The sequence below is a fragment of the Symphodus melops genome (genome assembly GCF_947650265.1).
Source record: "Symphodus melops genome assembly, chromosome: 18".
In the NCBI taxonomy this organism is placed as follows: domain Eukaryota; kingdom Metazoa; phylum Chordata; class Actinopteri; order Labriformes; family Labridae; genus Symphodus; species Symphodus melops.
The window spans coordinates 21,476,339-21,503,966 of NC_136708.1; the positions used below are offsets into that span (position 1 = coordinate 21,476,339).

Below are 27,628 nucleotides of genomic sequence, written 5' to 3' on the forward strand. Positions count from 1 at the left end.
TCTGCAGGAAGAACGATAACATCACAGAGCATGTGATTTTATTTGTGCATGAAAGAGGATAAATCTTCAGATATTAAATCATCCTAAAAGCTGAAATGGTGTTTCTGAAAAAGCTTAAATACTTTTGATTAAATGTCCTTTGTGAACGTTCAGACGGCTCTTTACTCTTAAAGTTATTATCTTCATATTTTCCCCTCGATGTAAGACATCCAACAGAAAATGTTAACTAACAGAGAACAATGGATGTTTTTTTATTTTTTTTTATTTCTCCCTGCAGTGCTGATCAGCATAACGATGATGTTTGTTTGTGTGGTTGCCATAGGAACATTCGTCATGGCGCCTGCGGAGCTTGGAGAGCCTGCATGCGTTTGTGTCCCACTGCACGGAGGAGCTGATCTGGCTCAACGAGAGAGAGGAGGAGGAGATCGCCTTCGACTGGAGCGACAACAACCCCAACATGAACGCCAAGAGAGAGTTATACAGCGTGAGTGCCTGGAGGAGGAGGAGGAGGAGGAGGAGGAGGAGGAGGAAGAGGAGGAGGAGGAGGAGACGACATGCACTGTCACAAACAAAAACACAAAATACAAACAAATCTCCGGGATTATACAGAAAAATAAAATAAAGCAGGCTTTAGAGGAAGCACTAAGAGGGGGGAGGGGGCGTGGCTTTAGAGGGAGCACTAAGAGGGGGGAGGGGGCGTGGCTTTAGAGGGAGCACTGAGGCGGGGGGCGTGGCTTTAGAGGGAGCACTGAGGGGGGAGGGGGCGTGGCTTTAGAGGGAGCTCTGTGGGGAGGGGGCGTGGCTTTAGAGGGAGCACTGTGGGGGAGGGGCTATAGAGGGATTACTAAGACGGGGGAAGTGGGCGTGGCTTTAGAGGGAGCTCTGTGGGGGGGAGGGGGCGTGGCTTTAGAGGGAGCTCTGTGGGGGGAGGGGGCGTGGCTTTAGAGGGAACACTGAGGCGGAGGGGGCGTGGCTTTAGAGGGAACACTGAGGGCAGAGGGGGCGTGGCTTTAGAGGGAACACTTAGGGGGAGGGGGCGTGGCTTTAGAGGGAGCACTAAGGGGGGGCGTGGCTTTAGAGGGAGCACTGAGGCGGAGGGGGCGTGGCTTTAGAGGGAACACTTTGGGGGAGGGGGCGTGGCTTTAGAGGGAGCACTAAGGGGGGCGTGGCTTTAGAGGGAACACTGAGGCGGAGGGGGCGTGGCTTTAGAGGGAACACTGAGGGCAGAGGGGGCGTGGCTTTAGAGGGAACACTTAGGGGGAGGGGGCGTGGCTTTAGAGGGAGCACTAAGGGGGGCGTGGCTTTAGAGGGAGCACTGAGGCGGAGGGGGCGTGGCTTTAGAGGGAGCACTGAGGGAATGCTACTAAATCATGCTAGTTTTCTAAATGACCAACTCTGCCTTTAATAACGCCATCAAAGTTCACTCGTGTCACAGCATGTTTTTGGTTTGGTAAAATCTGTTTTACATGAATAAGATGTTCGTCACTTAAAATGCTCTGGTCTTTTTTTATTTCCTCTTCCGTTTGCAGGAAATCCGGTTAGAGCTGGATGAAAAACAAGCGGTGATGCGCTCGCTCCAGGAAACAGCCAATCGCCTGTGTCTGGAGAACCATCCAGCCAAACAGAGCGTGGAGGTGAACCTTTGATTTGATTCAGTTTGACTCACTGACCTTTGAGGACTGTCTGTGACTTATCACGGCGAGCGGGGGAGCAGAAATGCTGTGCAGCTTATATTTGGTCATGATGCATTTAAAAAATGTTCCCTAACTTTAAATCAAATGGAAAAAGGTCGAACTTTGACCTTTTAAAAACCTTCTAAATACATGGACGAGGACTTTGTTTAGCGGGATGACTGATACTGTTTTTATACCAATCACATGTTTGTATATAACTTGAACTGTCTGTGACTTCTGTGTGACGATGCATGTGTGTGTGTGTGTGTGTGTGTGTGTGTGTGTGCAGGCCTACAGTGCAGCCCTGCAGACTCAGTGGCAGTGGGTGAACCAGCTGTGCGTGTGTGTGGAGCAGCACCTCAAAGACAACACGGCGTACTTCCAGGTGAGGCAGCGACCAACCACAAACTCTGCTCGGAGACTTCTAGAACCAGATCCATTTTCTATCTTTACCTCGTGTCCTAGTTCTCCAACGGCCCCCGCTGCTCCTCTTAACAGAGCAACGAGGGTTAGTGGGGATGAATAAAAAAATGGTACGACCCTTCCAGACCCAGATACTCTATCAGCAGTCGTCTGTGGCATTTATGCAAACAGATGCAGAGAGATTCCCGAACAGGCATTTTAAACAGCAGAGCAGAAAACGAGCTGCACTGAGATAAGACAATGCAGAAGTCTTCCTGGGGAACTTGCATAAACTGATTTTACAGAATATAATTCAATGTAAGCAACGTTTCTGTGTAAGTCATCCTCACCTTAAATAACTCTTGACTCTCGTCCATCAGTTCACGAGCGATTCCCGGGACTGTGAGTCGTACCTGCGTCAGCTCCAGGAGACCATCAAGAGACAGTACACCTGTGACAAGAACAGCCGGCTGAGCAAGCTGGAAGACCTGCTGCAGGACTCCATGGTAACCGTCGCCCGTCACCTGCTTTCATGTTAACCTCGTGTAGAGCAGAGTGTCTGAACCTCGTTCTACACGTTCGTGTTTGGATGAAAGCCGCCGCTCACACCATGAAGATTGAAGATGAATCTTTATTTATATCCCATTAATGGACAACAGGTCCCTCCGAAGAACCTTCGCTCTGTGAAAACGACTGAGAGCAGAGATCAGGCTCATTTCTATATATTCAAAGAAGTGCTCCTGCAGCGCCCCCTGCTGTTTCAGGGACAGAGAGGGGGGGGGGGGGGGACACTCACAGGGCTCGGTTATGGAACAGACGTCGGCCTCTCCATGACCTGCGAGAGTTAACAGGGTGATTCTAAATGTCTAAGAGCTCTGCTGACAGACGTCATGACGTTTATTTTGCATGCTCATGAGTTCTTGACGAATGAGACATTTAGCTTTTATAATGAGCTCTGTCAACAGGCGTCGCTAAAAGCCAACACAGACCCAAAGTTCCTCACAGGAGCTTGAAGTCTTTATCACGTTAGCTCGGAGTGTTTGTGACGTTTTCGAAGCGACACTGCACGCCATGTGTGCACAGAGCAAACGCCTACATGACAAATGCAAAGTAATCCCAGAGAGAGAGAGGCTCTTACAGGAACCAGCGGGCTGTATTCTGAAGATGACACGAGCTGAGGTGTTAGCATACCGCTAACGTAGCAAATGTTGAGCTCAGCCTCAGGCAGCTGCAGCACGCCACATGACAGTGAAGTCACCTGTTAGAGGAGACCTTTGCTGAATCATCCCCACTCCCCCCCCATCTTCACACCTACCTTACACACACACACACACACACACACACACACACACACACACACACACACACACACACACACACACACACATCTGACATCAAACAGATGGCAGAGTGAGTGTGTGCACCGCTCCCCCAGGCCGGAGCAGTGAGCGAATCCGTTTCATATCGAGGCGTGTTCTTGTGTCACACGTCCGTGCACGTGTTTGTATCCGTGCGTCGTCTCCTCCTGCACAGCCGAGCGTGTTCGCCGCTCATGCACGGCTCTAATACCTCTCCGTCGCCACTTAATGAAGTTTCCGTGTGTGTGAGGAGATGACACAGCAGGGTGCTTTCTGAAGGACGCCGAGAAAACAAACCGCTCCACCTCTTCATGGATCCCAGAATAACTGAGGAGAGGTTCATAAACGTGTGTTTAATGATTTCCTCCTATTTCGCGATATTTCACAAGCACGTGCGATCGCTGAAGATAGACTTCTTCTCCTGTCTTCCCGTCTTAGTCATGTGACTCATCATCTCATGTCGCAGGTTGTTTGTCTCGTCGTCGTTCTGCACCTCCATCTGAATTGATCTGTGTGTCATTAGCTTGGTGCTGAGTGCAGCAAACATCACCTCGCTGTCGAATCCATCCCAGTGATGTAACCTGTTATTCCCCCGCGGTCCGCTCTCATCTCCCGTCTCTCACGCTCCACGAGTCGTCCTGTCTTTGTCATCGTGTCTTTTTAAACGACTCCTTCATGACTCTTTTCTGCTGGAGGCGAGTCGCACACTGAATCTACGGCCGCCTGTGAGGTTGGAGAGAACACCGTGCAGAGGGAAGGATCTGGAGTCAGTCCACGTCTTTGTTTAGCTGAAGGGACAAAGCTTAAGATGTAATTGTTGCATGTCTCACACGAGCTGTGAGTAAACGTCTCCTCGACAGTAAAAACAGCTAAGCTAACGTGCCTCTAAAGCCACGCCCCCTTCCCCTCTCAGTGCTCCCTCCACATGAGTGATGAAACCTTGAAGAAAGAGTCCTTAGAAAAGGACCAAATTCAGAGGACAAAAGGGGGGTACAAAGTTGTTCTGGCTTGTCTGATAATGTCGATGTGTGTTCTGCAGGAGGAGAAGGAGCAGCTGATTGAGTATAAGAGCACGGTGGCGAGCCTGGTGGGACGGGCAAAGACGGTGGTGCAGCTCCGGCCCCGCAGCGCTGAAAGCACCCTGGGAACCACCACGCCCATCAAAGCCATCTGTGACTACAGGCAGATAGAGGTACAGGACACACACACACACACACACACACACACACACACACGTATGACACTTCAGGAGCATGTGGACGTGCACGCCGTCTCTCTCTCAGAAACGAGTCAGCGCCCCCCGCCCCTCCCCACACACACACACACACACACACACACACACACACACACACACACGCAGCTCCCTCCACACTGTTTGATTTATGATGGTCTGTATGTACGTGCACGTCTGCACAGACTCTTTTCTGTGTCCCGTATTGATGAACAGACTGCAGCAGTGCTCATTTCAAAATAAAAGCGCCAACTTCTTTAGCTTTTTTTTTTTTTTTTTTCAGGCAAAGACAGAGAGCGAAGTCTGGAAGCTGAAAGTCGTAGTTTTTTTTCTTTACGGTTTATTTTGGCGCTTTTATTCCTTTATTTGAGGGACAGGACAGATGATAGAGTCAGTCATTAGAGAGAGAGAGAGAGAGAGAGAGAGAGACGACCTGCAGAGAAAGGTGCCACAGGTTGGATTCGAACCCCTGTCCCCCCACGTGGAGGACTACAGCGTCGGTACACGGGGAACACGCACTGACCACATCCTCCCCTGTTGAATAGTTTTGATTCCAATCTGCGATTAATCAGTGACACATTTAGATTTTTTCGTGTTTTTGAAACTTGGAAGTAAAGTCGATGAGCAGAAGTTTAGCGTGATGTCACTTTTATATAATCCCCTCATGGAGCGAAGTGAAGTCCCTCTCTGCCTCTCGCTCCGCGCTGCGGCGTCCTCGGGGGAATCTAAGAGACGATCAATTATACATCTGGCTCGTTCCCTTCGTGGCATCAGGCCGAAGAAGAGCAGCGAGCACTCCAGCAGGGTGGACATGCTGCTGCTGCTGCTGCTGCTATTTTTAGTTTGGAGTCCTCCGGGTCCATCTGTGCATGGGAGCGTGCTGAATGTGAGGTGTTGTATCCAGGTGAAGGAGGAAGGACGGGCCTGTTGGTTCCTCACTGCGTCAAAGAGGAAGCTGCAGGCTGCTGAAGCTGAAAACAAAAACGTGCACATGATCCCAAATAATCTTTCTCTCCTTCACTTTCCTGTGTCTCCTCCTTTCTCTCCGTACGCCTCATTCCCTCCCCGCTGTCACTCCCTCTCCCTCTTCCTCATCCTCCTCTTCCTCTTCCTCTCGTCTGTGGGCTGGGCTGGCAAGACAAACGTCCAGGTATAGCTGCCTATATTCTCCCTCTCTCACCTCAGATTCTTACACTGCACACACACTGCACCGGCCTGGTTGCTCCGCTCTTATCACATGATTAGCTAAAAGTTGTAAAAAAAAAAAACCCCAAAACAAATAGAATTTACAGAAATTAAATCCAGGAAGAAAGATCCAGAAGGAATCAAATACTTGGAAAGAGATCAGTTATGATTTAATGATGTGCGGGAATGGGCGACAGCCTCTTGTGGACATTTAAGGAACTGCAACAACACTGCAGATTCCTCCACTGACACAACAACTCACACAGGAGGATTAAAAGTGAGCTGATCGTTGATAAGGGCGGGCTACAACCAGCGAGCTGAACTGAATGTCAAACAGTCCGTGCGTCATTCAGTCAGTCAGAGAGCGAACAAATCCGAGCTCACGCCTTCAATTGACATCCCATGTTATGCAGTGTGTGTGCGTAGCTTTGCATCATTGATGTGTTGATGTGCGTGTGCAGGGACGGGGTGAGAGAGGGTGGTGGGTGGACGGAGGCAGCCTCTCGTGTGCAGCTCTTAAAACTCTTCCTCACGGTCACAGCTTTGCCTTCGCTTTGATTTAATATCAGAATTCAACTTCCAACTTTGTCGTTCTGCTGTTCTGGTTTTTTTCTTAAAGAGTCTTGAAACGCCGGCTCAGGTGTCGCTCAACCTCATTTAAGAGTTTGAATATTTGCTGCTTATGCAAAAAAAAAAAAAAAAGCTTTCAAGTTTAAATATGCAAAGCTGCTTTCAGTCCTTATGTGTCAAGCTCTCTAATCTCAAATCATTTAAGGGCTTCTGCTAACCTCACTGAATTCATGATTGTTTGCATTATGAGTTTCTTTCTTTCAGTTTTTGTTTTACCTGTTTTCTCTTTTCTCCCTCCTCCGATTTCACCCCCTCGCTTTCTTCCTCTTTTTCATCGGCCCTCCTCCCTGCATCAACACCCGTCCGTTTCACGCCTTCCCCCCCCTGCTCCATCCTGCCGCTCTGTTCTTCCTCTCAGATCACGATCACGCGAGGTGAGGAGTGCGTGCTGGAGGACAACGCTCAGAGGACAAAGTGGAAGGTGATCAGTCCGTCTGGGAACGAGGCCATGGTCCCGTCGGTGTGTTTCACCGTGCCGCCTCCGAACCAGGAAGCCATGGACACGGCCAGCAGGTGGGAAACATGGAGTGTACACACACACACACACACACACACACACACACAGTCGTTTGTTCAGCGTGTGAGCTTGTTCTTCTTCTGCGTGTGTGTGCACAGGGCAGAGCAGTTGTACCAGAAGGTCATGTCTCTGTGGCATCAGCTGCATGTCAACATGAAGAGCGTGGTGTCCTGGCACTACCTGCTCAAAGACGTCAGGACGGTCGCTGGCTGGAACCTGGACACGGTGAGCTTCATATCTTACACTCAACCACATCTCTTCTTTCCTTGTCTCCAACTGGATCCTCTAAAACGCTTCCCATGTCCTCTTCCAGGTCCGGAGCCAGTCTCCGTCCGAGCGGCAGCAGGTCCTGGATCACCTGGAGTCCCAGTTGTCGGACTTCCTCTCGGACAGCAAAGAGAGTTCTCTGTTCACGGCGGGGGAAAGACGCGACCTGGAGAAGGACGTTCAGGCGGCCCAGCAGCACAGTCAGGACCTGCTGCGTAACATGGAGACAGGTGAGCCGGGAGGGGAGCAGAACTACCTCCCATGTGTTAGCACGTTAGCTTTATTAGCTTGAGCGTTTTTAAGAAGAGTAACATCTGAATCTATTATCAATAAATCATAATAAAGAAATGTTGTGAGTCTTACTCTCTCTCTCTCTCTCTCTCTCTCTCTCTCTCTCTCTCTCTCTCTCACTCTCTCTCTCTCTCTCTCTCTCTCTCTCTCTCTCTCTCTCTCTCTCTCTCTCTCTCTCTCTCTCTCTCTCTCTCTCTCTCTCTCTCTCTCTCTCTCTCTCTCCTAGTGGAAAAGGACGAGTCAGTGTCTCGCTCGTACCTGTCAGAGCTGCAGAACATCGCCCTCCGTCTGAATGAGGCCGAGCAGAGACTGATGATGGGGATTCAGACTCCGCCTCCCAGCCGGCTGTCGGGTGACAGCAGCGACAACGCCGTCCAGATTGCAGAGCAGGAGGTTAGTTTGAGCGCCATCTGCTGGTCGGAATGAGATGCAACAACTTTAGATTGAGTCGTTTTTATTTTCTACGTCCTGTAAGAATCCTGATTCCTCTGGATAGTATTGATCAGGATTTGAATAAATCATCTTTATTTCAAACATCAGTAAACATTCCTCTTTGACTCATGGAGACTTTTTTTTTTCCCCCTCTTGTGTAGAAGCTGCAGTCCGAGCTGGACACCCTGCGCTCCAGTTTGGGCGACGTCTCCCGTCGCTGCGTCACCTTCTTCGAGGAGAAGCCGACGTCGTCGAGCGTTCCCGTCCTCAGATCTGAACTCAATCAGTCCGTGGAGAAGATAGACAAACTGCACAACCTCTCGTCTGTCTACCTAGAGAAGTAAGCGAGCCGCACTCCCTCGGCTCCATGTTTTTGGACGTTCATCTTTTCATGAATATTTCCTGAACAAAAAATGCTGGATCGATTTTATTTACCCCGTTCCTCCTCAGGTTAAAAACAGTGGACGTGTTGATGCGTAGCCTCGATGAGGCGGAGAGTCAGGTCAGGAGGTACGAGAGCAGACTGAGCGAGGAAGACACCGTCCCCGCTGACACAACAGCCATCCTAAACCTCAAAGATCAGCTCGGGGTGAGGCGCACGCTCACTCCTCTTATGAGCCGTTAAAGGTCGTGAAACTCTTTCTTGAATCTCACTTTTTCTTTCTTTCTTTTTGTTTCCAGAGGTGGCAAGCTGAGCTCTCGGAGCAGGAGGGCGTCTTCAAGTCTCTGCAAGCTGAGGTTGCTCGCGCTAAAGAGGCCGGCGCCCAGCTCAGCAGGCTGCATCCCGACCGCAGCCCCGAGCTGGAGAGATACCAGGAGAGAGCCAATCAGATGGCAGAGAGGTGGAGCGGCATCAAGAGACAGATGGAGACACGGTGAGCGAGAAAATCATTTAGAGACCGATAATACCTCACAGAAGGTGTCAAACAAAAACAATATTCACGTTTGATGCATCATCCGATTTTTAAAGATCTGTTCCTGTTTGTTTTCCAGACAAAGCGATCTGGAGTTGTTGGGCTCAGACCTGCAGCAGTACAGAGACGGTCACTCCGCTCTGATCAAGTGGATCGAAGAAACGACCGAAAGACAAGAAAACACCCAACCGGGACAGACGGACAGCAAAGCGCTGTCCGAACAACTGGCCCAGCAGACGGTCCGTACCACGCCGTCTCTCACGTTTCACAGTGGGAAAACAAAACAGGCTGAAACAGATGATCATTGTTGTTGTTTCTTTCCATCTGCAGGCATTAGTAGTTGAGATTGAACAGAACCAGACCAAACTAGATGAGTGCCAGACTCACTCCAAGCAGTACTGTACCTCAGTGAAGGTACGACACGGCGTTTGGTTTTGTTTTCTTCTTCTTCTTCTTCTTCTTCTTCTTCTAACTCATGTGTCCCCGCCTCTCGCTTCCTCCTGCAGGATTATGAACTTCAGCTGATGACATACAGAGCCTTCGTAGAATCTACGCACAAGTCGCCTGTCAAGAGGAGGAGGATGCACTCGACCTCTGACGCCATCACTCAGGAGGTAAAGATGGAATACACGCTCTGTGAACTCTGACTGTCGTGACACGTGAGGAAACCCACGTAACCAGCCGTGTTTGTCATTGTTTCTGGGCCTTCTCTCTGCAGTTCATGGACTTGCGCACACGCTACACAGCCTTGGTTACCTTGACAACCCAGCATGTAAAGTACATCAGTGATGCTCTGAGGAGACTCGAAGAAGAAGAGGTGGGACGTCGTTTTCGTCTTTTTGCTTTTAATTCGCATCTGTTGAAGATGAAATCACTCGTCGTGCAAAGTCAGAGACAACGTGCTCGTCGTACAGAGAAGGTTAACTTTTTTTTTTTTTTTTTTTTTTCTATCTGCAGAAAGAGGTGGAGGAGGAGAAGCAGGCCCGGGTCGGCCAGGTGTCAGACCTGCTCGGCTGGGTCAAAGGCCTCCAGCGGCGCACTGGTGGTCCCAACGCTGAGTCTTCACTTGCTGCTCAACAGGTATATAAAAAAAAAAAAAATCATGTCTATTCGTTATATTCATTATTTATCGGTCAAATTAAGTGATTAAGTGAAAAGGTCGCCTCTTAACTGAAAGGTCGGGAGTTTGATCCCCAGCTCCTGCAGCCACATGTCACCATGGGTCACATGAATGTGTGTGTGTGTGTGTGTGTGTGTGTTTTTTTAAGGCCATCAGTGAACAGCTCGCAGCCAAAAAAGATGAAGTGGCTGAAGCTATGAGGAGCGCTCAAGTCTTCCTGCTTTCAAAACAGGCCAGCAAGTAAGTAAAGTTCAGCTGTTTTTACATGCAGACCTTCTGACAAACTAGAATAACAAATCAGTCCTGGTCCAGATGGATCTGCAGATTATAAACTAGAAGTAGGCATCACACACACACACACACACCAGCACATAAATGAAACACATAAACACTGTGTCCTCGTCCCTCGTGTTTTCTCCAGGTTGTCCCCAGAGGAGCGAGCTCACGTTGAGGCTCAGCTGGACGAGCTGACGGCGACATACAACCAGCTGTGCGACAGCTCCACCCAGCAGCTGCAGGAGCTGGAGCAGCAGCTGGCCAAAGAGGAGGAAAGAAAGGTAGCTTGGTGGGATGAATGGGCTGAGATGGAGAGAGGGAACTGCAGATTTATGATGGAAAAAAAAAAAAAAAGGTTTCTTCGGCTTCTGCGAGCTTTACAAAAAGTATTACTGTGAAAGGACTTTTGTGAAATGTTTGCTTGCAAGCTAAGCGTGAGTTCATGTGTGGGCCAGCGAGAGTGTGTGTGTGTGTGTTGTACAGCATGTTGTGTGTTCACAGAGTGTGCATTTTAGACAAACATCACCACTACTCACAAGTCTCACGTTTTGGTTTAACAGACATCACAAACCCTACTCAGACGTGTATTCAGATGATTTCATACGTTCGACTTTTTGTGACCTCCATCTTTGACACTCAACGAGAAGGTGCAAATGGAATAACTTAACTTATCCTGCTCCGAGATGCTTTCATCTTTTCAACTTGTGCAGCCCACGTGTTGCAGAGAGTAAAGTGTGCACAAAAAGAAGCAGGGGGGAATATTCACTGGATGACACTGTCTGAACTGGGCCTTAGCATGAAGTGTTCCACTTTTCACCCGGAAGCCTGCAGTCATCTCTTTTAACTCCACACATCCGAAGTTTTCATCATCTCCATCCTCGTCGTCATCATTAAATACATTTGCTGAACTGCTAACACGGTTAATACATGGCCCGAAGTGATGTCGCACTAAGAGCAGCGCTGTTGCCAAGTCATGCTAGCGTTAAAGGTAGAACGCGTGGCGCTCTGCTTTCTGTAGATCCATTCTTAGACGTGTGATGGTCATGTAGATGTAGCTGCGGTTTGATCTGTCATCTCTGTCGCTACAAGAACGTTTCATGTGATTTTTCTTTATGTAGTGGCGGGAAAATGCCATTGCATAAAGTAAAAACTTTACATTACAATATTTTTGTTTTTTTTACTGTAATCATGAACACATCAAATCACACCTTCGTCGTCCCTCTCACTCAGTCACCAAATTGTTCCTCTCCTGTCAAATGCAAAAGTGTAATACTTCAACACAGAGTGGATTGAATGTGAGTGAGAGTTTAAAGATCTTTTTTTTTTTTTTTTAACTCCTCCTCTGTGATTCTTTATGTGAATATGGTCTGTTTATTTTTTCATGGTTCCTTTTTATGCGACTTAAAGAAATAATCACAAGAGCGTGGACGTTTTCAAAAGTTCATTTTTGGTTGAGAGTGTCAGTGCACCAGAGGCCAGCTATGCAAAATATCCACTGCACCGTTTGAGCATGTTGTGTCCAGATCACAAGAGCGTGTGTGAATGAGAATTTTTCTTTGTTCTAATGCAAACTGTTGATGTGTGAAACTTTAAACCAGCGTTTTGCTTGGAAACCACTAACAGCTGCCAAAGGAGAGAAAAAAAGGACATCCCAGCCAAGAGCCAGAGGGAAAACAAAGCAGGGCATTTATAGCACCATCAAGTCTGCAGCGAGTTAGCTCAGTTTCCTACACTTAGCTTTAAAAGTATAATGTGTAATATTAGTCCAACGCTCTCTCTGGGTTTGTTTTTCTGAGCTCTCTTCACACTGACAGGATGGTGTTTACTCCACCTTGAAATGTTTCACTAAGAGGCTCGGACATGTTTCATAAACATGATCAAAAGTGGCACATGATGCCTTTTAATAGGAATCTTAAAGGGATACTTCACCCATTTGCATGAAGCTGTGTATCATTAGAAACATGGTAGTAGTGTTGAGTGGTCGTGAATCCAGCGATACACATGTTTCTAATTATACAAAGCTTCATGCAAATGGGTGAAGTATCCCTTTAAACTGCTGAGAGGAATGCATCAGGTATCAAATATGATACCTGATGCATTTCATAACAGTATCTTTTAAAATGTTTAACATGGTTTGTGTATAAAGGTGTCAGTCACATGACTTTTCCAGATATATTCCAGTTCACATTACAGTTAGCTGTAGGTTTGAGTGTCAGTGTAGGGACAGAGGTTAGAAAAGAAGAGTGGCATGCAGAATGCTAACATCTAGCTTCTCACCTGTCGCGCCTCGCTCTGCCGAGCCATACGCTGGCCCACTAGTGTATTTTCCACAGAACACGTCCATGAGGTAAGTAGTGCTCGCTTTTTTGTCTTACTTGTTGCCTGTGAGTTTTTATTAAACCTTTGATCTCCTCCTTCTAAATACTTTTCTTTGCTTACCTTTATCTTAAGCTTTCTCTGCATTTGTTGTTGCATGCTTATTGCTTGTTAAAATATGAGTGGTAAGTATGAAGTGCTTTTTTAAACAGAAGACTAATTTGATGACTTAGCCGTTATTCTTTTTACAGAAACTGGTTGTGGGTTTCTTCATTTTCTGATTCTACTATCCAATTCTATATTTAATATATTATAATTGCATGCAATATTATAACACAGTAGCATAACATAATACATTTAATTTAAATCAACAGATTGAGCATTAACTAGAATATTGTTCTCTTTTGCAGAAACAATTTGCCATTGCTGGAGTCATCGACCTTGGAACCGTGGAAACATTCCCGGTTTTCCAGGCAGCCCAACGAGGTCTTATTGATCAGGACACCTGCCATGTTTTATTGGAGGCCCAGTTTATTAATGGTGGGCTCCTTCAGCCTGACTCTACACTTAAACTGTCACTGGATCAAGGCCTAGCTCAGGGCCTTATTGACAACCGAACCAAAGAGGCATTTTCTGAGCTAGAAAACGCCCTGCTTTTGGTGGAAAATACCAAGTCTACGGATGCCAAACAAAACGTGTTGCCAGTTGCCACAGCAATGGAATTTGGTCTCATCAAGGAGGAGTTGGGGCTACGTATACTTGAAGTACAGATGAACACAGGAGGTCTGAGAAACTCTTTGGGAAAAACGTTGAGTTTGGAACAAGCCGAAGACATGAAACTTTTGACACCCAGACACCTTACGAAACTCCAGTCCAGGCTACAGCACAGAGAGCTGATTGACCCGAACACAGCTGAAAAGTTAAACCTACATGAGCTGCAACAGCGCTGTGTTCTCAGCGATGACTCGGGTCTCCTTCTCTTCCCAGTCAAACAGCAACCTGGAGGAACTGTTTGCCTCAGATCTGGAAGAAAAGTCGGCATTTTCCGTGCAGTCCAGGAAGGCCTGATTGATCGGAAAGTTACAGTAAGGCTTCTTGAGGCTCAGCTCTTTGCTGGTGGAATTGCTGACCCACGGTCTGGCCACCGGCTAACCATTGATGAAGCTGTTCGTCATGGGCTTATGGACCAGGATCTAGCCTGTGCCATGTTAACGCGACAGTTGCAAAATGGGGGAATTCTCGACCCTATCAGCGGAGAACTTTTGGATTTGGAAGAAAGTATTCGCAGGGAAATTCTTTCCCCTCGTTTGGCTCTGTTGGTCCTTGAGTCTCTTTGGGCTTTTATGGGAATACTCTGGCCTGAGTCTGGAGAACTCCTTCCCATTGTTGAAGCTTTACAACAAGGTGTGATCTCAGGAGACCTATCAAGAAAAATTCTGAGACAGCGACATGCCATCGGGGCACTGTACAATCCAGAAACTCTCCAGTTACTGCCCTTAAACCAGTGTGCTGAAGAAGTCCTGGAGCCCAGATTCGTCAGTGTTCTCAGAGACATCTACATCCCAGATGTTCTTTCAAACATGAATCAGTCAGGTACCCCATCTCTTAATCGCTTGAGCTGGAGTTCCACCAGCTCCACTCCCCCTCCATCCTCTCCACTGACTTCATCATCTTCTGAAGGTCCTATCTGGGATGCTACACCAACAAATGTAATGGATCCTGAAGAACAAGCAAAACAAAAGCTACTGAGTCACCTCATGACAAACAGCTATGTGGATGCTCATTCTGGAAAAAGACTGGTGTTGCTAAACCCTGAGTTGGTGGAGTTGGTGAAAGCTGCTGAACCGTTTCCTGGAATTTTTGTACATGGAGGTCAACTTGAGCCACAAATTAGTCCGTCTAAAAATGGGCAGGGAAAGTTGGAACGGGTTGGAGAGTTTAGTTTGACAGAAAAAGAGGAAAGTTTCAAACAAACTGAGATTGAAGAAACAAGTCCCAAAGTAGTTGCACCAAGCACAGGCTTTGACTTTAAAAGAACAGGCAAAGGAAATGAGAAATACTTGCTTCACAAACCATCAGTGGTTGTACAGAGTGAAAAAGCCTTTGCAGCTAAAGATGAGATCAGCATAGATAAAAAAGTAAAAGTAAATGCCCAAAAGAAAGATGTTTTAGAAAGTTTATTGGCCTCTGCCACAACTCCTGAAAAGAAAATTGCAAAAAGCTCGGATGAGCTGGGTTCAACTGAATCCAAATCCAGGGATAGTGGTGGTCAGGAGCCTATCAGTACAACTACAACAGAAGACAGAAAAACTGCCAGAGAAACAGTCAAATCCAAAACAAAAGAAGCCATTAAGCATCCTCAAAATGTGTCAGAAAAGATCAAACAGGTTTGTTTAACAGACACTGAATCAAAGCATGCTGAACCTCAGATTGATATCCCTGAAACAGAAGTTGAAAAGTATGAAGAGGATGAGTTAACAAGGCTAGTCTTGGAGCTAAAACAAGGAGGTGTGATGACAGAAGAAGGGGAAAAGTTGCTCCCAGATGAGGCTGTAGCTCAGGGTATCCTCCCTGGTTACACAGCGGTTAAGTTAATGGCTAAGGCCGGTCTTTTTGGGGGCTTCCTAGATGCCAAGAGGGTTGAGTCGCTGAGCATGGAGGATGTTTTGCAGGAAGGTTTAATAGATGAAGATGTAATGTGGAGTGTTCTGAAGTCAGATAAAACTCTTGCAGGGATTGTGGATGTAGAGAAAAGGCAAATCAAGGGGGTGAGGGAGGCAGCTCAGACGGGGTTGATTGACCCCAACACTTCTGCTCGACTTCTGGAAGCGCAGGTTGTGTCCGGGGGGATTGTTGACCTACGCAGGGATAAGAAAGTCTCTGTCACTCTTGCAGCAAACCTGGGACTGATTGAGGAAGACCAAAGAGAAGACTTGTTAGCACTGGAGAAGGCCTACAAAGGAAAGGATACAGATTCAGAAACAGCCCTTAGAAAGGCCAGTTTACAGCTACAGATGAAGGGTGTTCTGGACCCGGAGTCCAAGTCTCCAGTTGAACTTGAGCAAGCAATTCAAAAAGGGCTAATTAGATCTGAAGAGGCATATCAGGTGTTGGAAAAACAGGTGGCTGAGGGTGGTATAATACATCATGTTTCAGGGATGAGGCTGTCGGTTGCTGATGCTGTAGATAGAGGACTGGTGGATCGCTCAGTTGCTCCTGGGTTGGAAGAACTTGAGTGGGTTTGCCAGGGAAAGGTTAGCCCTTCATCTCACCCAAAAGCTGCCACCTGCCAGGCAATGACAGGAGCCATTTTAGATCCAGACACTGGAAGTAAACTCACATTGACAAAAGCAGTTTCCAAGGGTCTTTTGGATGAGCATATTGCCAGTGACGCCATGGCTTCTGCTAATGTTACACAAGGAGTGCTTGACCCTCAAACTGCATGCATTGTGCCTTATTTAGAGCTTGTTAACCAGGGAAGGATAGATATAGAAACCGGTCAACGCTTCTTAGAGGTGAAGCCCTTCAAGGGTGTTCAGGACGAGCAAAAAAGTAAGAACTTGACGCTTCTCGAGGCAGTTGCATCAAAACAAGTTGACCCAGTCACAGCATTGAGGCTGCTCCAAAGCCAGGCAGACAGTGGGGGGATCATTGATATCAGTACTGGAGAAAGGCTTCCCCTGCTTGAAGCCTATGAAAGAGGTTTAGTTGGAGACAGTATGGTCAGGGTGATAGCTACCAATCAGTTTTTGGAAGGAGGATTAGTTGATCCCGCCACTGGACAGAAAGTCCCAAGTCTTGATGATGCCATTAAAAAAGGACTCATCTCGAGTGAAACAGCTTCAGAGATTCAGGAGAAATTGCCGACTTTGGAGATCGAGTTTGATGAAGGTAGCACTACACCTGTAACCTTAGTAAGTGAGACATGCAGCCCTGCTATAACTCTGTCGGTGTCAAGCCCAGACAGTCCAGCAAACTGGTCAGATATAACCACAGAGGTGCCATCGACATCTCCTATTTCAAAGAAAGACTCTGAGCTTAGACAGAATGATGAGAGGATATTGACATCTGCGTTACCAGACCAGTTGCTGTATTTTGACCCCACTATGAAAGACGACAAAGTAGATCGGTTTGTGTTTGTGGAAGAACAGGCTTCAGTTGAACCAGATTTCTCCATGGACCTCTTGTCTAAGTTTGCCACTAATGTTGAGAAAAGGATTCAGGAGGCCATACACGAGATAACACCAGATACAGAAAACAATCAGTCAAAACCTCTTTATAAACAGGAGCTTGATGCTAGCAGGCAAACGGTTGTGAGTCAGTCTGAAGATAAACCGAAGGTGACTGTTGTTAGTGATTCTAGTGACGAATCCATCCCGACACAAATTTGTGATACTGGAAGAAAGAATTCGCGGGAAGAGGTCTTTAAAGACGCTACATTTTTAATCTCTGATAAGAAATCTGTGAGGGTAACGGAAAAGGAGAGTAGGCCAAGTGATGAGAACATTTCAATGTCTCATTTTGGTTCTGAAAATGGAAAGCTGACAAATGTTGAAGAAGCACAGGAAAGCAAAGAGAGCCTTGAACTGTCAAAACCGAGTGAAGAGAAATGTAGGAAGAGTGATGTGGAAGCACAGAAAGATGATGTTGTAGATGAGAAAGGTCAACAGGCGGAGAAAGAGGAGCCTTTAATGACTGAGTTAAAATCCAGGACTGACCTCGAGCTGTCAGAACAGTCAATGATCTCTTCATCCAAAGAGACAGAAAGCAAACGCAAGAAAAAGAGGAAGAATAAAAAGAATGGGAAGGGTAGAGAAGTAGAGGTAGAGAGTGAAACACAGTACCTCGAGACGAAAGAGCCATTTCAGATTGATCAAGGTGATGCACCTATTGAGGGGAAGTCTGAGGCTAGCGTCACAGTCGCAGATGAGCTCACATCACACATTCAAACTGGTGGTCAGCCAGCTTCCAAGAAACCTGTTAATGGACAAAGTGAAGCAAATGTTGATTTGAAAATGAAGGCTATAGAGGCTTCTGTAAAACAGAGACAGGAAACGGTTCAATCCAGTCAGGAATTCACAAAAACCATTATCAAGGAAGGAAAAGATGCAATGACAACAACGGCCTTATCAAAGGCTGAAGACGAGTTTGAGAAGAGAGTGGAGATCAAGAGGGAGGAGGAACAAATTGAAGAGGCTTCCGTCTCTCAGCAACCAGATAAGCCAGGGACCAGTGAGAAAGTACAGAAAAGCAAGGGGCAAGAATTACCTCGCAAATCTAATCTCCCAGACGATGAGAAGGCAGCCTTGATTTTGAAAGCCAAAGAGAGCATTCTTAAAAAAGTTTTTGAAGAAGGAGTAAGTGGGAAACAGGCTGCAGTGGAGCTGCAGGCTCTGCACAAAGGGGCGAGGAAGAAGGAGAGTCGAGGCCACTCAAGTGGCGTAAAGGCACAAACTCGGCCCTCTAAGGTTGATGCACTTGAGGGACATGGAGGCAAAGATGAATGTGTCGAGACACCAAGTGGTGCACCGAAAGACACTGGGAACGACATGGTTGCCGAAGAAGACAAGATCACACTGACATGGGTGAAAGAAGATACGACTACAGAGAAACCTTCTGTCAAGGAGGACGCCAAGACCAAGCAGTCTGAGACTTCTACAACTGAGAGAGAGAGAAAGATACGTTTTGGAGAGGGAGACGAACAAGAAGACGATGGGATCACTCAATTTGAACAAATGAAAGAAATTCAGAAAGAAGAGAATCGTTCTGACAAAGAGGACAGAAAGACCAAACTGTTGGAGACTTCTTCAAGTAAGAAACAAAAGAATAAAAGTCTTGGAAAAGACAATAAGGCCACTCCTTCAGAAGAGCTTTACGAAATTGAGCAAGAAGAGAAACTCTCTCTCAAAGAGGACACCAAGACCAAACTGTTGGAGACTTCTTCAACTGAGATGGAGAAGAATACAAGTGATGAGGAGGGAGGCAAACTAAATGACCATGAGACCTCTCCATTGGCCCAGATTAAAGAAACTCTGCAAGAAGAGGAATGTGCCCTCGAAGACGACACCAAGACCAAACTGCTGAAGACTTCTTCAACTGAGAGAGAAAAGATACGTTTTGGAAAAGGTGACAAACAAAAAGACGATGAGACCTCTACTTCAGAAGAGTCTTACACAAGTGAGCAAGAAGAGAAGCTTTCTCTCAAAGAGGACACCAAGACCAAACTGCTGGAGACTTCTTCAAGTGAGACGGAGAAGAATACAAGTGATGAGGAGGGAGGCAAACTAAATGACGAAGAGACCTCTACATTGGTCCAGATTAAAGAAATTCCACAAGAAGAGAAGCTTTCTCTCAAAGAGGACACCAAGACCAAACTCTTGGAGACTTCTAAAAGTAAGAAACAAAAGAAGAAAAGTCTCGGAAAAGAAGACAATCAGAAAGACGATGAGACCTCTCCATTGGTCCAGATTAAAGAAACTCTGCAAGAAGAGAAACCTGCCCTTAAAGAGGACACCAAGACTAAACTGTTTGAGACTTCTTCAAGTAAGACACAAAAGATGCGTGTTGGAAAAGGTGACAAACAAAAAGACGATGAGACCACTACTTCAGAAGAGTCTTACACAAGTGAGCAAGAAGAGAAGCTTTCTCTCAAAGAGGACACCAAGACCAAACTCTTGGAGACTTCTTCAAGTAAGAAACAAAAGAAGAAAAGTCTCGGAAAAGAAGACAATCAGAAAGACCATGAGACCTCTCCATTGGTCCAGATTAAAGAAACTCTGCAAGAAGAGAAACCTGCCCTTAAAGAGGACACCAAGACTAAACTGTTTGAGACTTCTTCAAGTAAGACACAAAAGATGCGTGTTGGAAAAGGTGACAAACAAAAAGACGATGAGACCACTACTTCAGAAGAGTCTTACACAAGTGAGCAAGAAGAGAAGCTTTCTCTCAAAGAGGACACCAAGACCAAACTCTTGGAGACTTCTTCAAGTAAGAAACAAAAGAAGAAAAGTCTCGGAAAAGAAGACAATCAGAAAGACCATGAGACCTCTCCATTGGTCCAGATTAAAGAAACTCTGCAAGAAGAGAAACCTGCCCTTAAAGAGGACACCAAGACTAAACTGTTTGAGACTTCTTCAAGTAAGACACAAAAGATGCGTGTTGGAAAAGGTGACAAACAAAAAGACGATGAGACCACTACTTCAGAAGAGTCTTACACAAGTGAGCAAGAAGAGAAGCTTTCTCTCAAAGAGGACACCAAGACCAAACTCTTGGAGACTTCTTCAAGTAAGAAACAAAAGAAGAAAAGTCTCGGAAAAGAAGACAATCAGAAAGACCATGAGACCTCTCCATTGGTCCAGATTAAAGAAACTCTGCAAGAAGAGAAACCTGCCCTTAAAGAGGACACCAAGACTAAACTGTTTGAGACTTCTTCAAGTAAGACACAAAAGATGCGTGTTGGAAAAGGTGACAAACAAAAAGACGATGAGACCACTACTTCAGAAGAGTCTTACACAAGTGAGCAAGAAGAGAAGCTTTCTCTCAAAGAGGACACCAAGACCAAACTCTTGGAGACTTCTTCAAGTAAGAAACAAAAGAAGAAAAGTCTCGGAAAAGAAGACAATCAGAAAGACCATGAGACCTCTCCATTGGTCCAGATTAAAGAAACTCTGCAAGAAGAGAAACCTGCCCTTAAAGAGGACACCAAGACTAAACTTCTGGCGACTTCTTCAACTGAGAGAGAAAAGATACGTTTTGGAAAAGGTGACAAACAGAAAGACCATGAGACCTCTCCATTGGTCCAGATTAAAGAAACTCTGCAAGAAGAGAAGCTTTCTCTCAAAGAGGACACCAAGACCAAACTCTTGGAGACTTCTAAAAGTAAGAAGGCAATGCGTGTTGGAAAAGGTGACAATCAGAAAGACGATGAGACCACTACTTCAGAAGAGTCTTACACAAGTGAGCAAGAAGAGAAGCTTTCCCTCAAAGAGGACACCAAATCCAAACTGCTGGAGACTTCTTCAAGTGAGACCGAGAAAAATAAGCCTTTAGGGAAGGGAGGCAAACAAAAAGACGATGAGACCTCTCCATTAGAAGAGTCTTACGAAATTGAGCAAGAAGAGAAGCTTTCTCTCAGAGAGGACACCAAATCCAAACTGTCGGAGACTTCTTCAACTGAGAGAGAAAAGAAGATACATTTCAGAAAAGGTGACAAACAAAAAGACGATGAGACCTCTCCATTGGTCCAGATTAAAGAAACTCTGCAAGAAGAGAAACGTGCCCTTAAAGAGGACACCAAGACCAAACTGTTTGAGACTTCTTCAGCTAAGACACAAAAGAAGAAAAGTCTTGAAAAAGAAGACGGTGAGATCTCTCCGTTGGACCAGGTTAAAGAAATTCCAGAAGAAGAAAAGCGTTCTCTCAAAGAGGACACCAAACCCAAACTGTTGAAGACTTCTTCAAGTGAGACAGAGAAAAATAAGCCTTTAGGGGAGGGAGGCAAACAAAAAGACGAGGAGCCCCCTCAATTTGTCCAGTTTGAAGAAAGTCAGCAGGAAGAGCTCGACATCAAAGAGGACTCAAAGCCCAAACTGTTGGAGACTTCCTCAAATGAGAGAGAGACGAAGATGCGTTTTGGGGAGCGAGACGATCAGAAAGACGATGAGACGACCTCTCCATTGGTCAAGATTCGAGAAACTCCGCAAGAAGAGAAGCTTTCTCTCAAAGAGGACACCAAGCCCAAACTGTCGGAGACTTCCTCAAGTGACGGCGAAAAGAAGGAAGGTCTGGGAAAAGAAAGCGCACGAAAAGACAACGAGTCCACTTCATCGGTCCAGCTTAAAGAAAGTCAGCAAAGCAAACGAAACAGGAAAAACAAAAAGGCCAAGAGTTCAAAGGTGACTGACGAAGCTGGGCCGGGTACCGAGACGTTACTGACAAGTGTAGAAGAGGACTCTGCTGTCATGGCAACGCAAACAACATCTACATGTGCAGAACGAGATTCAGTGGAAAGAGATTTGACTGAGCAGAGGAGGGAACCCAGTGAGTTCATCAGACCAGCCGGTGATGGGTCAGTTAAATTAAAGACCTCTGAAACTAAGGTGGAAGTGTCTGAGACCAGTCAACAAAGTCAGTCAGAGGATCCAACATCTGTCAGGAAGAAACACAGTCAACAAACAGCTGAAACATCTGTTGAGACAGAAGCATCCCAACAATCTCATTCAGATATCAGAAGTGCAAAGTCCATTGGCTTTGTTCAAAAGGCCGTCAAGTGCGAAGATGGCGTCCAACCCACGGCTCAGTCTGTTTCCTCTGACACGCAACCCGACAAGACAGCGAGGAAAAGTAAAAAGAAGAAAGGGCGGCCACCACCCGAAGCAGCTTGTGCAAGAGTCCCTGAATCCAAACGAGGCAAACAACAGAATCCTGAGTCTGGAGAGTCGGCAGAAGAGGATTCAACCAGATCTGAATCACGACGAGCCCGTAAGTCCGATGAAGCCTCTGAAGAGCGAGAAGACGACGTCAAACAGAGTCAAGAGACTGTGTCAAAGGAAGAAGTGACAACACCCAAGGCTGGCAAGGTAACAAATAGATGACCGCAGGAAAAATGCTTGTCCAGATTGTCATAGAAGAAGCTGACTTCAGTGTTCATAATCCTTTTAGAGTATGTTTGATTGTTTTTTTTCCTTCTTTCAAACAGGCGTCATTGATGCGTCAGGAGTGCTTGGAACATGACCAGCAGATTGTCGCTCTGATCTCCACGGTAAGACACATCGAGGTCCGACTCAAAGAGCAGCAACAGCAATCTGTCGGCCGCAGCCTCGTCGCCCTGGGTGACGTCATCAGACAGACCGAGGTACACAAACATGACGGACTTTTGCAGTGTGAGCTTTGCATTTGGTTTTTACTCAGAAACAAATCAAGAAAACGTCTTTTTCGCACTCTGCCTGTCAGACTCTGCACCTCGAGCTGCTTGACTTGGAGTCTGCGATCAACGAGGAAGTGGAGGCTGCTGAGCAGCTGTTGCAGCCCCAACCCAGAGACGTTCCTCAGCAGCTCCTTCTGGCCCTGGAAAAGGACCGGCAGAGCTTGGCTCGAGGGTACGAGGCTGCCAGAGCACTCTCGGAGGGCATTCTGCAAGACCTGAGAAACCACAGAGACTCCTACAAGGTGAGACGAGCAGCGTCAAGAAGACATGAAAGGATTATTGATTCATTTATCCTCCAAACATGTGCATTAACATAAAAACACATCTCTCATCACAGAATATCAGAGTAAAAGTTGTTGATTAACAAGATGCATGTTGCTGTTAAGAAAATAAGGAAAACGGGTTTAATGAGGAAAAAGGTTGTAGACGTCATTTAAAACCAATACAGCTGAAAAAACAGAAGGAATCTCAGGTTCTCTGCAGTTTAGAGTTGACCTGGTCATTCTCACATCAGTTGACCTTTTTGAACTCTGCGTGTCTCCCAGGAGGCCGTCACAGCTGAGAGGGAGACTCTGGGAGGTCGAGTGGAGAGTCTGCTCTCTCGGCTGAGGGAGACGGAGGCTCAGATGAACGGAGGAATGGCAGGGATGGAAAAAATGGCGAAAGCGGAGAAACATGACAATCAGCTCACGCAACAGCTCAGTCTCTGCAAGGCAAGTCATCCAACCCGAGGAAACCCCAAACACGGTGTAAGATATCTCCTCTTCGCTAATTTCTCTCCTCTCCTCCCACAGGAGCTCCAGGCGTCTCTGACGGCTCGCTCTAACGAGGTCAACGACACCGCCTTTGACATTCAGGTGTTCATCTCGGAGCGCGCTCAGGACCTGGCGCCCGAGCAGAGCAGGCAGCTGCTCGGACAGCTGCAGCGGCTTCAGGGGGCTTTCCACCAAGCGTCGGGCCGAGCCCGGGCCTGGGCGGACGCCCTCTCCGCCCAGAGAGAGAGGGAGGAGGAGTGGCAGCGCAGAGAGAGAGAGAAAGATGAGAGGGAGGAGAGAGAGAGGCAGAGTGCGAGGGAGAGAGAGGTTTGGAAAAAGATGATTGAGTGGAGTTGGTTTGAAATGCTTTGCTTCCTCTTACTAATATATTTGAGATTAGACTTTATTTATCAGTCCATACACTTATTGCAACGCTTTTTCCTGCACAAGATTTAAAGCCTTTATTATACTCATCATCCTTAGAGTAATAATCATCCTGTTGTTAACGAGCTAACCTTCAGTAGCATCACTCCACCATGTTAAAGTCATCCTTTCATCACTGATAACAATCCACCGCTATTCTCTGCAAATGCTTTGCCACTGGACATGGACACCCGGACCGCCGTCCGTCCTGTCACTCAGACTGTGATGCTCGTGTGTTTTGCTACTCCGCACGTCTTTTGTCACACGTGTGTTTTATTAACCTGTTTGCCTTGCTGTTCCAGATTGCCACTGAAGGAAATCGCTTGTGTGTCAGCGGTAAAGATTCGACGCTGCGCTGTTTTTCCTCTTGTCTCCCCCCCCCCCCCGTGTGGAGGAGGAGGAGGAGGAGGAGGAAAAATAGCAAATGTTTGTTCGATTTCTCTCTGTGTTGTTTGTCGTTGCTTCACCGACGTGTGTGAAGATGTGTGTGTGTGTGTGTGTGTGTGTGTGTGTGTGTGTGATCTCTGGACACAATCTGCTCAAAGCTTTTTAAAGGGCTATATGTGCATCAGCTGTGCTCTGATATGAAGAATACAAACCTGAGATGTTAAAGGGTTTTTTATCTTGCCACGTGAACCAGCTGAATGATCTTCATCATTTCACGTCCGTGCCAGTCTTCCTCTCATATTCCTTCTCTGTGGATCTTTGCTCCTCTCCCTCCTCTCCTCGCTCTTCCTCTCAGGTGGTCCAGCAGCAGAAGGCCGAGTGCTCTCAGAAACTAGAGGGCCTCACCGTGTGGTTGGCTGGAGCTGCCAGCTTGTTGGCCAGTCAGAAAGCCGGAGGGGAGTCAGGTGACGTGACGGCGCTACAAGAGAGGCAGAAAAAACTCAAGGTATGACGTGTTCACTACACACACACACACACACACACACACACACACACACACACACACACACGGCGAGTGTTTTCATGGAACAAGTTGATGAAATTTTTTCAGTCGCCGGACAGAATTTGAAGTTGAACCAAATTTCAGTTTGATCGTTCGTTGTGCGCCGGCCACACGCCTCGATCACCGCACGATCTGCTGCTCCCGACCGCTCAAATGAATTTCTGCCAATTTAGAAATGTTAGTGTCACAGCTGCAAAACACACTTCCAAAGCCGATTTGCTTCAAGGTGTATTTTACTGTTTTTGCCTGCACTTTCGCCTGAAATCACCATGGCAACAGTGGGCGTGCCTGGCAGATGTTTCTTCATCCTCCTATCACAGAAGAGACAAGAAATATTGGTTGTAAATTACTAAATAACCTCCTGCAGCCAGGGAACATTTGTTGAATGATTTAGCTAACTGCTAATGAGAGAGAGAGAGAGAGAATATCTTAACTGTGCACATGAGAAAACTGAAATACATGATCTGACTTCAACTGCTCTCTGCAGGAAGTACAGAAGGACCTCCAGACCCAGAAGGAGGACATTTCTGAGGCTATCCGCTCTGTGGAGGAGCTGCTGGCCGAGCGAGGCGAGACTCTGAGTCCCGAGGAGAGGAAGCACCTCCAGGAGGCGCTAACGAGGCTGAAGGAGCAGTACAGCGCCCTCACGGACTCTGCAAACACGTCGCTGTCGGAGCTGGACGATGCAATCAACACAACTCTCCAACAGAACACACAGAGGGTAAGACGTCAGAGACGGGGACACACCGTGCAGCAGAAATGATTCTGTACTCATTCTCTTTGATCTTTCTCCTTCAGGCCAAAGCAGAGGAGGAGCTGCAGGAGACCCAAGGCCAGATCGACTCTCTGCTCACTCAGCTGTCCTCTCTTAACCAACCCGGAGGAAGAGCAGTCGGACCTGCTTCAGCCAAAGATTCTCCTGATGCATCATTATCACAGCCAGAGGGCGCTGTGACGTCACACACTGAGATGCTGCAGGTTCGAGTTTTTGACCGTACCTGGTTCACAAACGTCCTCCTGCCTGATCACATGATTACAAACAAAGCATAAAAATTAAGAGCAGCAGGAATCGAGACAGATGAATATTTAAAAAATAATAAGTAAGAGCTGGTGAAATGTAGGAAGGTGTTGACCTTTGACCTTCTTCCCAGGGCGAGCTTCAGCAGCTCCAGTCTCAACAGGCGCAGCTCCTCCAGATCACGCAGTCGACGCGCGCCCTCCTGGAGCAGCCTGACTCCACCGTTCCTCCAGAGGAGAAGCAGCGTCTCCGGGCTGCCCTGGATCAGCTGCAGGCTCAGCACCAGGAGCGTCTGCAGAGCTGCCAGGTGCTGAAATCACTCCGACAGTGCATCCTGACCTACATCAGCGGTGAACATGTATGAACTTCTCCTGACTCTTTCTCTAGGACCGTCTGAGGAAGTCTGAGGCTCTGCAGGACGAGCTGACGAAGTTCCTCCAGGAACAGGGCGGCCTCGGCACCTGGCTGGAACAAAGCGAGCACGAGCTCCGGTCACTCGGGGAAGGAGAAACGGACGCACAAGGACTGAAGGGCAGGCTTGAGGAGCACAGGAAGGTACACCAACATCAACTCTGCTCCTCCTTTAATCTGTAGCTGCATCAAGAATAAGTTCAGAAACAGCAGTTTGGCTTTTTCTCATTTTCTTTGCAAATCTCTTAATGACACATTTTAAATGTTTTTATTTACTTCTCTGAAACATTTTACAGCCAATTTATAACTGCTGGACATGATGCTTATTATTATTATTATTATTATTATTATTATCATGCTTTCTATGAACAAAGATGTTCTATAGAGTTATTCCACGTACCTGCATGAATTTCACCCCTTTCATGGATTTGTCTGTTTTTTTTTCCCAGCTTGCCGAGGACGTAATTTGCCACAAGGCCGACCTGCGCTTCGTCTCCATCTCCGGTCAGAAGGTTCTGGACTCGGTTCAAGGAGCTCTGGAGCAAGTGGGTGGTTCAGATCAAGCTCTGGACGGCACCAAGCAGCTGGTAACCGACAAGCTGCACGATGCAAACCACAGATACACGACTCTTCACACCAAGGTGACGGATCGATGACATTTTTGGAAATTCTTTAAAAGTCTTTTAAGGTCTTCTGCTAACAAGGACTTTGTTTTGTTGGTGTGCAGTCGACAGAGCTGGGCGGCCGTTTGTCGGGCCTCTTGGAGAGATACCAGCAGTACCAGGATGAAGTGGTCTCCCTCCACTCCTGGCTCAGCTCTCAGGAGCAGAACCAAAGCATATCCAAGCCCAGCGGGGAGAAAGACCCGCAGAACCTGCAGAACACTCTGCGACAAGTCCAGGTGAAGCACGCCTTTCCTCTAAAGGGAGCACACATGGCACGAACAATCTGGGCTCATTTTCCTGCAGCTACAGGATTCGGACTGTCTGCTTCAGATTGACCTCTAAAAGTGAGTTTTGCGTTGTTTTCTCAGCTGCTGCAGGACGAGATGGCCGAGCGCTCGGTGCAGCTGGAGAAGGTGAAGAGAGCGGGGAGAGATCTGGTCAGCACAGACGAGTCTCCTTCCCTTAAAGCTGTGGACATTCTCTGTGCTGCAGGTAACTTGAACACAAGCACTCATTCTGGCTGATCTGCTTTCACTCAGCGGACGTTTATAATTTATCTTCCCCCTCGCCTTCTTTACAGACGGTTTAGAGAAAAGATTCGGGACCCTCTCTGCGTCTGTGTCCGAACGGGCCGAGCAGCTGCAGACAGCTGTGGCCCAGTCAGTCAGCGTCCAGGAGGGTCTGAAGGGTCTGCTGAGCTGGCTGGACAAACTGGTTCTAAATCCGGGAGCGGTCGCTCCCACAGCACAGGCAGTACAAGACGCCCTGACTCAGAACCAGGTGAGCACAAACCCAGAAGAACCTGGGCTTGTCAGACTTCAATTCTAGTAAACATCAGATGACGTACAAAACTTCTAACTTCACATGTTT

General features: G+C 47.1%; 1 protein-coding gene across 1 annotated transcript in view; it reads left to right on the forward strand.

The window, feature by feature from the left end:
- Positions 1 to 209: 209 nt before the first annotated feature.
- The window catches only part of macf1a (microtubule actin crosslinking factor 1a), a gene marked incomplete at its 3' end in the record, with an annotated part of 66,229 nt that continues 38,810 nt past the window's right edge, over positions 210 to 27,628 (forward strand). Inside the window, exons 1-34 of the mRNA XM_079367419.1 lie at positions 210 to 484; positions 1,530 to 1,634; positions 1,963 to 2,058; positions 2,456 to 2,581; positions 4,473 to 4,625; positions 5,803 to 5,814; positions 6,838 to 6,992; positions 7,095 to 7,221; positions 7,310 to 7,493; positions 7,781 to 7,947; positions 8,148 to 8,326; positions 8,437 to 8,575; positions 8,668 to 8,861; positions 8,980 to 9,139; positions 9,231 to 9,314; positions 9,407 to 9,514; positions 9,619 to 9,717; positions 9,858 to 9,980; positions 10,169 to 10,260; positions 10,442 to 10,577; positions 13,023 to 22,190; positions 22,310 to 22,465; positions 22,564 to 22,779; positions 23,083 to 23,250; positions 23,332 to 23,619; positions 24,458 to 24,607; positions 25,152 to 25,385; positions 25,463 to 25,642; positions 25,816 to 25,989; positions 26,070 to 26,237; positions 26,543 to 26,734; positions 26,821 to 26,994; positions 27,127 to 27,250; positions 27,339 to 27,538. Coding sequence (XP_079223545.1) covers positions 458 to 484; positions 1,530 to 1,634; positions 1,963 to 2,058; positions 2,456 to 2,581; positions 4,473 to 4,625; positions 5,803 to 5,814; positions 6,838 to 6,992; positions 7,095 to 7,221; positions 7,310 to 7,493; positions 7,781 to 7,947; positions 8,148 to 8,326; positions 8,437 to 8,575; positions 8,668 to 8,861; positions 8,980 to 9,139; positions 9,231 to 9,314; positions 9,407 to 9,514; positions 9,619 to 9,717; positions 9,858 to 9,980; positions 10,169 to 10,260; positions 10,442 to 10,577; positions 13,023 to 22,190; positions 22,310 to 22,465; positions 22,564 to 22,779; positions 23,083 to 23,250; positions 23,332 to 23,619; positions 24,458 to 24,607; positions 25,152 to 25,385; positions 25,463 to 25,642; positions 25,816 to 25,989; positions 26,070 to 26,237; positions 26,543 to 26,734; positions 26,821 to 26,994; positions 27,127 to 27,250; positions 27,339 to 27,538 — 14,058 coding nt within the window. The 5' untranslated portion in view covers positions 210 to 457. The remainder of the gene's footprint in view (positions 485 to 1,529; positions 1,635 to 1,962; positions 2,059 to 2,455; positions 2,582 to 4,472; positions 4,626 to 5,802; positions 5,815 to 6,837; positions 6,993 to 7,094; positions 7,222 to 7,309; positions 7,494 to 7,780; positions 7,948 to 8,147; positions 8,327 to 8,436; positions 8,576 to 8,667; positions 8,862 to 8,979; positions 9,140 to 9,230; positions 9,315 to 9,406; positions 9,515 to 9,618; positions 9,718 to 9,857; positions 9,981 to 10,168; positions 10,261 to 10,441; positions 10,578 to 13,022; positions 22,191 to 22,309; positions 22,466 to 22,563; positions 22,780 to 23,082; positions 23,251 to 23,331; positions 23,620 to 24,457; positions 24,608 to 25,151; positions 25,386 to 25,462; positions 25,643 to 25,815; positions 25,990 to 26,069; positions 26,238 to 26,542; positions 26,735 to 26,820; positions 26,995 to 27,126; positions 27,251 to 27,338; positions 27,539 to 27,628) is intronic.